The sequence below is a fragment of the Copadichromis virginalis genome, linkage group LG15 (assembly GCF_057382275.1).
Source record: "Copadichromis virginalis isolate Kocher_CV1m ecotype Utaka linkage group LG15, C_Virginalis_male_GT1.1, whole genome shotgun sequence".
Classification (NCBI taxonomy): Eukaryota; Metazoa; Chordata; class Actinopteri; order Cichliformes; family Cichlidae; genus Copadichromis; species Copadichromis virginalis.
Window position 1 is genome coordinate 30,672,880 of NC_140632.1, and position 14,306 is coordinate 30,687,185.

At 43.3% G+C, this 14,306-nt stretch overlaps 1 protein-coding gene across 4 annotated transcripts in view; it reads right to left on the reverse strand.

Annotated features, from left to right (window-relative positions):
• Window positions 1–14,306, reverse strand: part of LOC146692726 (heparan sulfate glucosamine 3-O-sulfotransferase 5) — a 142,676-nt gene that overhangs the window by 2,789 nt on the left and 125,581 nt on the right. For all 4 annotated transcript variants that reach the window (XM_085432907.1, XM_085432906.1, XM_085432905.1 and 1 more), the window contains one exon: window positions 457–598. In XM_085432907.1, coding sequence (XP_085289033.1) covers window positions 457–563 — 107 coding nt within the window. In that variant the 5' untranslated portion in view covers window positions 564–598. The remainder of the gene's footprint in view (window positions 1–456; window positions 599–14,306) is intronic.

Below are 14,306 nucleotides of genomic sequence, written 5' to 3' on the forward strand. Positions count from 1 at the left end.
AAGTCCTCACACCACACCACCTTTTCAACATGCAAAATTGCGAGCACCACATCTTTGTCAATAAAGATGACTACAGCAGTGCATATACCAGATATATGACTTGTTTGTTTTTAGAATAACTGATGGCACTAAGTACTGTAAAAATTTCACCTCAAGAAATGAAAATACTGAAGAATTTCTCTCATTTAATCTAAAGCAGAAAATCTGCCTCAGTCAGGAGAACTTCACAACCTCCATTTTAGGATAAAAAATGATTTAAATGTGTACCTGTCAAAGCTACACATTGCCAAGTTGCATGTCTATGAATGCATAAATACTTCAAGATTTTATAAAGTACAGAAATGTTTCTGGAATACACTGTGATTGGTTTAAAAAGTATAGGACACTAAAGTTTGTAATGCAAGTTGCTTTAAATTAAGGCAATGTATGTTTTAAAATATACCCGCCATGACTTACCTATCCAAAGTCCCAACCCTGGCCACGAGATAGAGGACACTTCCGATAGCAAGGCTGCCCAAAACGAAGAGCTTCTGTCTCAGCAATGCCTGCTGTTTGAATAGCATGGCCCTCCATCAATCTTCAGGACTGTGACTTCAGCCTGCAGAGAGCCAAGCACATAAACTACTAATCACCGAGGGAAGAGAGACAGCCTAATGTTTATTAACACACACTCACTCAAGTCTTACAAGTGATTAAGCCGCGCTCACATAAGGCTGAAAAGTGCTGCATTGCCATTAAAGGAAACGCTTGCCCAACCACCACTTTGTTACATTTATTTATTTATTTATTTATTTCAGACAAGCTGAGAATCTGATTTAATGGAATACACTGGCATGCTGAGAAAGATCAGTTACTGCTACGGTTTTAAAAAATTGGCTTCAGCATTCCAAATGAACAATTCTGTATGCACAAGAATGAATCGATACTTCTTGAGAACGACCACATGACGGTGAATATTCTGAAAGAGGTCCTTTTGTTGAATAACCTGCAGATAACTGCTAGTCCTGCAGTTACCCTGAGGTCTGAATAGCTTTTTAGCAACACTGCACTGCTGTTAAGGTTTTTCTCTTGCTTGATGTGAAGCCAAGAAGCAGCTTTGGAGAGCCTTCTATGTGTTACAATGACAAATTCACATGACTGAACTCAGCTTTTCGATCATGTCGTCAATTGACCCATTGTTAATCAACAGTGTTTAATTATTGCATCCCGACTGTTACATAATGAATTTATTAAGAAACTGTGACTGTTTTATTTCAACTGTCTCAATAAACAAATGATGTTTCCTAGCTTCTAAGTGTCCTTAATGTCTGTCCTCACTTTAAAACTAAACTTCATATCTCTATTTGTAAAAACATTCAAAGCAAAGTTGAGAAAAAAATCCCCCAAAAAGCTTAGTCACATTATGGTGATGCATATTGTACTGTTTACCTTCAAAATTGGAAATAAATCTCATATTGAGCCAAGAGAGGGCACTCCATCCTTTCAGTGGAGTGCAGAAGCACTGGTCTCACTGCCATTTCTGTTTTGCTCTCAGTGTCTAAACCTTTTGTGCATCTGCAATCTTTGCACAGCATGAGCAGGTAAATTACATTATGAAATAGCAGTTCAATACAGAAGGCAGAGGCATTGTTAAAAAAGGGCCTCTGAAAGTGCAGTCTAATCCAGCCCTTAAAACAGGCCAGCATTCGCGACAGAGCACTCCCCCAGTGCCTCATGAATAAATACGGATGGCTTTTGACCCCTCTATGACTGGAAAACATTTTGCTCATAATGCCTCGTAGTGACTTCTGAATGGAGACCTGCAAAGCAACTGCAATTTCATCACTCTGACAAAGCAGGAGAATAAAGCCACTTAGCCAGGGGCCAGCCCTGTGGCTGTGGAGTCCCATTTAGAAAATAAATGTTTTTCATTACAGCCTGTATCACTAAAACAAGTGGTACGTCAGTCAATTCCAATGAAGGGGGAAAAAAGTCAGTTTAATACTTTTTTGTGCAGAGACAGACCATTCCAAGTGCCAAGCAATCCACCTTCAGATTGTGTTATTTGTGAAAAACAACAGCAAAAAAAAAAAAAAACCCAAAAAGAACTGAGATTATATTATCAAGGTGATTTTCTTTCCTTTTACTATAAACTGATTTAAAATGAGCCTCTTATCTATTATTTGTGTATAATAACAACATTTCAGCCCATCTGCATTCAATACACTCAGAGGTTTCTGTTTCCCCACCCTCCTTATTGCTTGTCTTTTCTTTCTTCTACTTTTGAGTCAGATACTTTCTCTCTGAGAATAGTTTGGTGGTTTCATCCCGTCAAAGAAGAGTGTAAGACGAAGACTATACAATAATTTCAAAATACAAAACCCTGGGTCACCTACCCAGGACCGCAACACTGTGTAATTTTTCTTTTTGCATGGTTGTAGAGTTGTGGTTACAGACTTTATTGTCTCGTCCATACACTTACATTTTGAGTTGAATTAATTTGCCAAAAACAGATTAAATACAGTTTCAAGTACTAAAATAATTTACACATTGGTAACACAGAGTGAAACGAGACTGGAATTCAGGACGTGTTTTAGTGTTTTAATGTTTGCAACTGCACTTTAAAAATCATAAAAGGGATGAAAGTGTGTCGATATTATCTCACTGAATAAAACATACATGTATCAAAAATATTTACTTCCCACAGAGAATATTTTGTCCAATAATCAAAGAGCTAATGAAAATGGTCACCCTGCTCAAAAGCTACACTTGTCTCATAAGCACATGTCTGAAAGCTAGAATATTTAGCAAAGGTCAAATGAGCTCGTTCTAAACTATAGGGATGGGTACCGGTATCCGGTGCCATTATGGCACCAGTTCTGACATAAACGGTAGTAACCAGACCGAAAAGCAGCGCACATTTCGGTGCCCTTTTTCCCCTGAGATGTCATACACTTTGGATTCTAGCCAATCATTTTACCTTTCCAAGGATAGTAGGTAGACACGTTCTTTTAGAGCAGAGCTACAGATTAAAAATGCCCAAGGTGAAGCGGTCAAAAGTGTGGCTGTACTTCTCAGCAAAATATGCAAACTCAGCAGCCTGCAACAAGTGCTTTAAGGTGATACTGTGCAAAGGAAGTAACACCTCGAATCTGATGAAACACCTGGCGACGCATAGCATTTTTTTAAAAGCCGAAAAATGCACCGTATTTGATAGCTTGCTGCAAGACCTCACACCGAGCACATCTACTGCCGGTGTGGTGCTTGTTATCAGACCCGGAATTAGCAACATCCCCCAAGAACCCGAAGTGGAGAGTCCTGGCCCCTAACCCTGCCAGTGTAGCAGAAATGATGAGGCATGATGACGGCAGCAGCAGCTGTTCTTCTCTGCGTGAGTAGCTTAATGTTGTTCATGTGTAATTTACGTTGAGTAGGCTAACCACGTTATTACATTAATGCATGTAAGGTGAACTAGCAAACAACATCGTAGTTACATAGTTGTCTTCTTGTTGGATGGCAGATACTCCCTTCACCCTGGCCAAAAAGGCTAAAATGACCAAAGAAAAAGTAGAAAACAGCTAAACAGGAGAGGTTTTTGGAAAAAGTTTGTGTTTTTTCCATTGTTTAAGTGCTGCTTCCAGCCAAGAGTGATACCATATATTCCCTATAGCTGCAGAAAAGGCTAATATTGTTATCTTTTTACAATAAAACAGCTAAACATGAGAGGTTTTTGGACAAAGTTTGTGTTCTCCATTCTTTACGCACCGGTTTGAGCACTGTTTAAGCACCGGCACCGTTTCAAAAGTACCGGTTTGGCACCGGTATTGGATAAAACCTAAACGATACCCATCCCTATTCTAAACACTAAAAAAATCAAACCCATTAAATATTAAGATCCAAACTGTTGGAGTGTAGGTCTTTTGACTTGCAAAGACATTTAGCAGCTCTTAGCTGATACTACATTGTACTAATAAATAGAGAACATCAGTTACTCCAAGTTAATTATGATTTATTGATAAGCATACACAGCTTTCTGTCACTGAGTTACATCCTGAACACTTGTGGCTCTAGGTATCTGGACCTAACCTTACAGCTACAGAGAGAATTTTTAAAAATATATAAATTTTTTTGTTACAGCGCATTGTGTTCTACGTCCTGATCGGCTTTAGACCATGGTCAATCAATCTCCTCCGTGCCATGTCTCCTGTACAGTACAGAATGCGTTCAGCTTGTCAAATTTACATAAATCTTCGATCGCTAGCAGTGTGACTCTGAAGTGCTGTATTGTATGTTTGTAAGTTTTCTCCCCAACACACACAACAATGTCGATGAAATGTTTTGCACCGTCAAAGGGACCTGCTGCAGCACCCAAAAGGCAGAGGAAGATGCTAACCATCAAAAAGTTGGACTTCTGGACATGCTAAAGGAAGGTAGATCATAAGGCGCATTGTGCGAAATAAAACAGTCAGATAAGGCAAACTTTACTCATTCTTCTTGCTTCCTCTACTTCCGTACCATTGATTCATTGTTCATGTTTTATAAAGTTCATTCATGTTGAATTCTCTCGCAGATTCTGGGTCAGTTTAACCCAGTTTTTTTGAGTTCTCATGTTTTGGTTTGATTTTGTATTTTGTATTATTATTCTGACTCTTGTGCTTTGTTGAGTGTTATTGGAATTCTATGTTTTTGTTTATTTGTGTTATGGGATTAGTTCTTAGGTTTTCTGTCTAATGTTTAGTGTAGATTTAGTTCTGTGTCTGGTCTGTGTTTTTTGTGTAGTTGTTTCTTGTTTTACTGTGAAGGTCTGCGAGTGCCTGTGCGTGGATCCTCATTTATTTCCCCACACGGCTCACTCCATTCGCCGTGACAGTACAGACCAGCCAGATTATGGATCCAGCAGCATTCGCCCCACCCAAGGAGCTTCAGGAGGTCATTATTGACTCTGCTTTGAGATTAAATAACCTGTGGCTTGCGCATGAGGGAGAATCATTTCCCTACGCTGTGGAAGCCAGGCTACAGCAGCTTATTTCTGGTCACCCCTTGTCATGGCTGTGTGCAGGCAGGCAGGGAGGAAGGACCCAAAATGCAGGACTATGAGGCAGATGTAAACTCAAAACACGCAGCTTTATTTCTGGGCAGAAAAGGAACATAAACTTAACTAAACTAAGAATACAGAAATAAACTAAGCAGACAGGCAGGCTAGTAGACGGAACACACAGTTAACTTGAGGGTAGAAGACGTTAACGACGCGACACCGAGTAGGGGAAGACACAGACACTAAATACAAGAGGTGAACGGAACGAAGAGGAAACAGCTGGGAGACACAGCTGACGCTGATTACACTGACGAGACAGGGAGAGCACAAAGCTGAACGCACTGACATAGGACTCAGACCTACAAAATAAAACAGGAAGCACACGACAGACAGAGACACAGATGCAGACTCACAAGCAGGCATAAAGACATCATGGACAGACAGGGGGGACATGGACAGGCAGAGAACAGAAACCTAACCAAAATGGCGAATGATAATGAAATACCTAATCAGAATAACAAAAGCATAAAGAAACACAAAACACTGAGTCAACAGGCTCAGGACCACGACACCCCTGGCTATTGGATTCACTGCACCCGCTTGTACAGGATTTCATTCTCCATGAACTTCACCTTCACCCCCCGCCGCTACCGCTCGCCTGCTCGCCCCACAGCCGGATGCCGGTACAGCTGGCTGATGTGAGTGAGAAGAAGTCTGACTCTGGCACAAGGACATTTTTTTTCTGGTTCAGTCTTCTGTGCAGTAAGTGAGGGAAATGGTTTTTCCTGGCTCCCCGATGACTGCTGTAAATGAGACTGGCTTTCCCGAGACTGCAGTCGGCCAGCTCCGTGAGGATTACTATGAGCCCGCCTGTAGCCAGCTCACGCCTGCACAGGCGCTCTACAGGATGTTGGGGATTATTATTGTGCCACCCGGTTCTCCCAGTGTTTCCACACCACAGCCGGAGCAGCCGCACCAGAGTTTTCCCCCGTCACCGTCAAGCACCTCCCGGCTCCAACAGGAGTCCAGCTTCTCTCGTGGACGCCGAGCTGGGGTGAGTGAGAAAGACTCTGTTCCTCCGCCTTTTATGTCAGGGATTACACAGACTGTTGTCACCAAGGCATTATGAACCCCAGAGCTCCTGTTTGTGAGAATACTGTTTGTTTATTTCATCCTCACCGTCTCACCCTAAGCAGGGAACACATTACACAACAACATCTGCTGGTTCTCTTAAGCTGGCCTTCTTCGAGACAGTTACTCCCTCCAGGGTCTCCCCAGAGGCTGGGTGTCAGCCACCAGTCAACTCTGGACCCCTAGAAGTTAAGACACCAGCGCCAGCAGCTTCACCTGGGAACTCAACTGAGCAGTCTCAGCCGTCAGCACCCACTGAGAGTTTTAATGAGTTCACCCATCCACCTTCGTTAGGTGTGTTGGAGAACACTTTCAGCCCTGCATCCCACTGTCACTGCCTGCTCCAAGCCAATGTGCTGCTCAGCTCCGGCCAGTGTCCACACTGCCAGAGGTCTCCGTACCTGCTGGTTCAGTGACTGTCTCCGCTGGAGGGTCCAGGAGGCCCATTCAGCCGCCTGTCTCCACTGGAGGGCCTGAGGGGTCCGTGCAGCATCAAGCCACGTCAGCTGGGGGTTCTGGAGAACCCAGCCAGCATTCTGTCAAGTTAGCTGGGGGTTCAGGAGAACCCAACCAGCATCAAGTCTTGTTAACTGGGGGTTCAGGAGAGCCCGGCTAGCATCAAACTACATCAGCTGGAGGTTCTGGAGGACCCAGCCAGCACATCCTCGTGTCCACTGACAGCTCTGGGGAGCCTGTTCAGCCACCACCTGCTCCACCACCTACAACTTCCACACTGTCGCCTGCAGCATCACCACCTACAACTTCCACACCGTCGCCTGCAGCGCCACCACCTGCAACTTCCACACCATCGCCTGCAGCGTCACCATCTGCAACTTCCACACCGTCGGCTGCTGCATCACCACCTGCAACCCTCCACACCGTCGCCGTCTGGTTCTGCAGCTACCACACTGCCGTCTGGTTCCGCAGCTGCCACACTGCCATCTGGTCCTGCCTCGTCTGGTCCTGCGGTTGCCACACCACTGTCTGATCCAGCTCGGCCTGTACCACCTCGCCTTCGCCGGCTGCTTTCCAGGCCTCTAGTTGGACGTCATTGCTGTCGAGGGCGGCCTCTTGAACGAGTTTGTTGCCGCCGCTGGCTTAACGGCCGGCCTCCGAACCTGCTCTGTCGCCGCCACTGCCCTCCACGTGGCCGGTCTCCGGACCTGCTCTGTCGCCGCCACTGCCCTCCACGTGGCCGGTCTCCGGACCTGCTCTGTCGCCGCCACTGCCTTCCACGTGGCCAGCCTCCGGATCTGTTCTGTCGCCACCGCTGGCTTCGCGGTCGGTCTCTGGACCTGCTCTGTTGCCGCACTGCCTTCCGCATGGCCGGCCTCCTGATTTATTTTTTTTTTGTGAGAGTGTCTCATGACAATGACGTAAGCGAGTGCGACGTTCATGGCAACAGCTGTGTGCAGATCAAAAATGGATAATATAACGAGTGCGGGAGAGAGTATGACCGTGCAGCGTTTAAAGTGTGGAAGGACTGATCTTACTTTGAGTTTGATTCCGTAAAAAGTGACAAAAACATTAATAATAATGGATTGGATTTATATAGCGCTTTTCAAGGCACCCAAAGCACTTTACAATGCCACTATTCATTCACTTTCACATTCACACACTGGTGGAGGCAAGCTACGGTTATAGCCACAGCTGCCCTGGGGCAGACTGACAGAGGCGAGGCTGCCATATCGCGCCATCGGCCCCTCTGGCCAACACCAGTAGGCGGTAGGGTAAAGTGTCTTGCCCAAGGACACAACGACCAGGACAGAGAGCCCGGGGATCGAACCGGCGACCTTCCGGTTACAGATACACTTCCCAACCCCCTGAGCCATGGTTGCCCCCATTAGAAGTTCACACAGCTACATTCTGAAAATATGTTAAAAGTTTATTTTGTGACTCAGAAAGAGTAATAAGTGTAATACCTGCCACCATTGTTGGAAACGGGAATTGGCTGGGCCGCGCTATGAATCCTGGGATAGGTTGGGCCACAAAGGTTTTACACCAGACCCATCCTTCAAATCTGTGGAAAAGGAGTGTTACTACCCGATCCGTACTGGAAACCCGATCGGTACCACGCATGCGCAAACCTTACGTCACTTCCTCTCTTTGCCAACATTGCGACAGTTATGTATTTGAATGACACGGTTAGCGCCCAGTTAGCTCCTATGGCCCAGTTAGCTCCTAGCATTTCTCAACAGCTCTGCCTCCTTTTCGACTGCCTGGGACATTTAAACAATGGATAATTCATATACAAACAAATTCATGCTTTTCTCCTCAACAGAGAGCGTCCCCGATTGAACAGCAGCGCCGTAAAATAAGAAGAATGGCTCCTAATTACAGACTTAATAATACTGACTTAGTAATATGTCACGTGAAGATTCATCCGCCAGATTAAGTGTTTACTGACAACTGACAGTGATAGCGGACATCATCATCACTATTCCAACAATCCTCTCCTCACAGACAAGCAAAAATACACTCGACAATCACTAAATCAAATTTAACATGCATTTGTAATGACACTAGTTCAGTTTACAATAGGGTTCATTCGCTCGGTCAGCAGGTGGCGGTATCCTTGTACACTGGGGAGTAAACTGCAATTAAACGAAACAAAGAAGAAGAGAACATCTGCACATGCGCAGTACGGATCGGGTAGACCCGATTTGTACGGTCCGACTTTGCACATGCGCAGTAAGGATCGGGGACTCCTGATCCGTAACTATCTTTTTATTTTTTGTTTTTGTCTTCATTATATTGAAATGTTTCATTATTGCAAAAAAATTTAAGACATACTTATTATAGACTGCAGACCTGCTGTTGGTTCCAACACCATCATTAAGTTTGCAGATGACACCACGGCGATTGGACTCATCAGTGACAACGATGAGGCCGCCTACAGGGAGGAGGTGGATCGTCTGGCTGAGTGGTGCGACAGAAACAACCTGCTGCTTAACACCGAGAAGACCAAGGAGCTCATCGTGGACTACAGGAGGAATGCTGACCCACATCCACCCATCCACATTAAGGGGACGGCTGTGGAACGTGTGAGCAGCTTCAAGTTCCTGGGAGTCCACATCTCCGAGGATCTCATCTGGACGACCAACTGCTCCAAGCTGGTCAAGAAGGCTCACCAGCGCCTCTTCTTCTTGAGGACTCTGAGGAAGAACCACCTGTCCTCAGACATCCTGGTGAACTTCTATCGTTGCACCATCGAAAGCATCCTGACCAACTGTATAACAGTCTGGTACGGGAACTGCTCTGCCTCGGACCGGAAGGCGTTGCAGAGGGTCGTGAAAACTGCCCAGCGCATCGCCGGAGCACCACTTCCTGCCATAAAAGACATCTACAGGAAGCGGTGTCTGAAAAGGGCTGGGAAAATCATCAAAGACCCCAGTCACCCATCACATGGACTCCTCACCCTCCTGCCCTCTGGGAGGCGCTACAGGAGCCTCCGGACTAAGACCACCAGGTACCGGAACAGCTTCTTCCCCACAGCTGTCAGACTCCTGAACTCTGCCTCCTGACATCTGACCCACATTAACACATGGACTGAACATACACACACCCACAATGGACAACTGTACCCTCAAACACACAATAATAACATGGACTGAACCACCACTCACAACCACTAGCACTTTATATAGCCTCTGTAGAAATTATCCACATATCTCACTTATCTTAACTGCACTACTGTATAGCTCTATGTAAATAATCATTCTGTACATTCGATCATTATTAATCCTACAACTGTTTACAACTTGCATAGTTCCCATTTCTGTATAGCTGTATATCTCAGATTTCTGTAAAGTTATTTATTTCATATTCTGTATAGTTTTTCATATTTATATCCTGTTCATAGCCTGTACATAGCTTGTACTCACTACAGCCTGTACATACTTATAGTTATAGAATATTCACAACATACTTCATACCGTGTACATTATAACATACCATAATAGACCCATTTCTGTAATATACTCACATATCTATATTATTGCTAATATATATTGTAATATATCTATATCACTAAAGCACTTCTGGATGGATGCAAACTGCATTTCGTTGCCCTGTACCTGTGCATGTGCAATGACAATAAAGTTGAATTCTATTCTATTCTATTCTATTCTATTATTCTTAACATCTTAACAGATACTCTGACCCGTAACTATTGTAAAATGCTTTGACCGGAAGTAGACACCTTTCGCACATGCGTGGTACTGATCGGGTTAACGGTATGGATCGGGTAGTGACAAGGAGGACGCATTTGGATGAGTCTTTGAATTTGGACAGCCTTCATCGCATTGCTGTAAAGCAGGGGTGCCCAATCCCGGTCCTCGAGAGCTACCGTCCTGCAGCTTTTAGATGCATCCTTGTTCCCACACACCTGAATCAAATGAATGGCTTGTTATCAGGCCTTTGCCAAACACGATGGCATGCTGAAGAGGTAATCAAACCATTTGATTCAGCTGTGTTGGAGTAGGGATGCATCTAAAAGCTGCAGGATAGTAGCTCTCGAAGACTGGGATTGGGCAGCCCTGCTGTAAAGTAATCGGCCAACAAATGCGGCCTCCGAAAGATGCGGCCCCTGAATTTGGACGATAACGGAGGATGCTTCTTCTTCTTCAGGGTTTTCACTCTACTTGGGCCTACAATCTTCTCTTCTGCAGCGTCTGCAGCTGGTCCAGAATGCCGCAGCACGTCTCTTGACCGGCACTAGAAAGTTTGACTCTATCACCCCTGTTCTGAAAAATTTACACTGGCTTCCTATCAAATATCGAATTGATTTTAAAATTCTATTGTTTACTTATAAAATTTTAAACAATATGGCACCTGATTACTTAGCTGATCTCCTCTGTCTGTACAGCCCTCAGAGAGCACTAAGATCATCGGGCCAACTGCTCTTGGTGCAACCTAGGTCTCGGCTGAAGACCAGAGGAGACCGTGCCTTTGCCGTTGCTGCACCCAGGCTATGGAATACTCTCCCTCTTCATATTCGCGCGTCAGATTCCATTCAGTCTTTTAAATCACGTTTAAAAACGTATTTGTTTGATCTGGCATTTAAGGCGAATTAGGGTAATTTACATCTGGCTCTGTATTTAGATTATGTAATTATCTTATATTTTATATATTTGTAATTTATATTTTATTGTGATTTTATTTGTACTGCGATTTTACTGGAAAGCACTTTGGTGTACCTCGGTCTAAAAAATGTGCTATATAAATAAATTTTGATTGATTGATTGATTAACGGCAGCTGTCATCCTCGTAGATGTATTGCTGCTGTCTTCTGTCTCAGTCTGTTATTACACTCTTAAAACCTACTTATGCCTATGTCTTTCAGGATCTTACAAAGCTTAAAATGATGCTTCGACTATTAGATTAGCCGTCGACGATTTTGATAGTCGACGTAATCGTGACTAGTCGACTAATCGTGGCAGCCCTATATCATATGCAGGCACCAAACATCCCATACATGTATAGAGGCGCAGTCTGGATCTACGTAAGATGTTGCTTTTCCCCTCCAAGTGCAGCGATATAGTCTGAATGTTATAGTACTGAAATGCTGACTATTACTTTCATTTAACTCCATAATTTTATTATTTTTCTTTCTTTGATAAATAAGGAGGCAACGTCATTGATCTCTACCCGTTGGCTAATGATGTAATACCTGTTGCACGGAGACAGGGAGTTTTGTTATCTATTCGTAGCCTTCGTCTGTTCTCATTCAATAATTCAGTTATACCAGTAGTACTTATTGAACTACATCTGCCTTTTTGTGTTTGGTTGTTTGTTTGTTTACATACTTGGACTCTGCTTTGAAACACTCCAGCAATTACATTTGGACTTGGTGGCTGATACACAATTTCAAAACTTAACAGTAAGATAAGGGGTTTCAGCTTACTATTCTATGGCCACAGGAGCAGTGGTTAGATTGCTTCAACACCTAGGTTGTTGCTATCATAGACAGGAGAAGTAACACTTTAAATATGTTAAGTTTGAAGAGCTCGCTGCTTGTTTTTGTTCTTTTTTTTGGCAGCCATTTTCTGTTGTGAGGAGGGTTTGGGGAGGGTAAGGCTCACTGCTATGAACCTCATACACTGTTCTTTTTTTTTTAACCTGTTCTGAACTAATTTCCACCCACTGTAAAGTTATTCTGTTCTTATCATCTAAGGCCAGTGTGCATATTGTCTTTGCTCTATAAATCAGATGAGTCTGCAGTTAAACTTTCTAAGCTGGAATGTTAAAGGTCTAAATCATACAGTCAATAGAAGGAAGGTTTTCTCACATGTGAAACACCATAACACTGACATGGCTTTCCTGCAGGAGACCCACATCAGGGCCGTCTCTTCTCACATTGGAGGGGCAGGCAGAACATTCAGTTTGAGGCCCACAATGTCGTAGCAGACAAAAATGGCAGATATGTCATAGTCAGTGGGAAACTGTATAACAGTCTTGTTGTCCTAGTAAATGTGTATGCTCCTAATACAGATGACGAGAATTTCTTTAAACAACTATTCTCCTCTCTACCCGACTTAAATATCTACTCTCTTTTTCTGGGGGGTGATTTTAACTGCTGGTTAGACCCAGCCATGGATCGCTCATCCACTAAGAGTAATGTTCTCAGAGAAAGAAAAAAGAAAACAAGCAGAAGAAAACAAGAGTAATAGAATAAACAACATCACAATGATATATGGGAATATGACAGTAAATACTAAATATTAAACATTATTGTGCAGCACATAAGATCAACAGAACACATATGTGCATTTTTTTTCTCTGCTTATTCTGTTGGTTTTTGTTTTTTGCCCTTCTCCCCCGTCCCTCTTCTCAGCTGTTTCTCTTTCTTTCTCCCCTTCTTTCCCCCAGTCAAGTCTGTCCCGTATTCAGCAAGTGAAAATAAAATAAACAATAAAAGGTGAATCAAATGGACCATTACGGCAAGGCTGGGATGGTCAATTTGGTAAAGTAAATCCGTTGGGCATCTTTCTTTGCCTTTAGACATTAATTCTGATGGGAAAAGAGCCAAATGGGACAGGCCAAAAAAAAAAAAGAAAAGAAAAAAAAAGAGTAATGTTCTCAGCAGATCTGCATCTGTCATTCATGCCTTTCTATCAGAATATGGAATGTGTGATGTTTGGCATACCCTAAATTCTCATAAAAGAGATTACTCCTATTTTTCACATGTGCACCATACATATTCAAGAATTGGTTACTTTATAATTGACACTAATTGTCTACAGCAGGTCCACTCCTGTGCCTACCATAGCATAGTTTTTTCAGATCACGCCCCTCTCACTCTGTCTCTGTCTCTTCCACATCCTCCTGTTAAAGCTGCACAATGGTGTTTCAATTAGACCCTTCTGTCAGATAAAAATTTTGTAAAGTTTATCCAGGATGAGATATGCTTTTACTTTGCCACCAACTCTTCCCCAGAGACTTCCAGCCTTGTCGTATGGGATGCCTTTAAGGCTTATATCAGAGGCCAGATTATTGCTTATTCAGCAAGAATTAAAAAAAAAAAACAGTCCACCCATGAAAGAAACAAGTTAATGCAACAAATTAATGAGACCGATGAACAGTATGCTCTCAAACAGAGTCATGAAATATTTAAAAAGCGTGTAGAACTTAAAACAAGACTTGACCTACTCACAACGTACTCCACTGAACGTTTACTCTTACATGACAAATCCAGATTTTATATGCATGGTGACAAACCTGATAAATTACTGGCGAGCCTTCTAAAAGGTTCTTGGCAAGGCAAAGTATTCTTAAAATTCGACAACAAGATGGCAACATAGTCAAAGATCACAAAAAAATTAATGAAGTGTTCAGGGATCTTTACTCACAGCTTTACACCTCAGAGTCCCAGAGTCTCAGAGTCTGACTGCAATGCAATTAATGAGTTCTTAGCTAAACCTGACATTCCTGAAATTCCACCAGAACTTAAAACAAGGCTGGATGAACCCATCTCTCAGTTAGAAGTTTCTATGGCTATAGCTTCAATGCAATCTGGCAAGTGTCCAGGTCCGGATGGCTTTCCGTCAGAATTTTTCTCTTCATTACTGTCCACGCAGCTTAGTGCAAGCCTCACGGACTGCATCAGACAAGGATCTCTTCCTCAGTCATTCTATGAAGCCTGTATTACACTTATTACAAA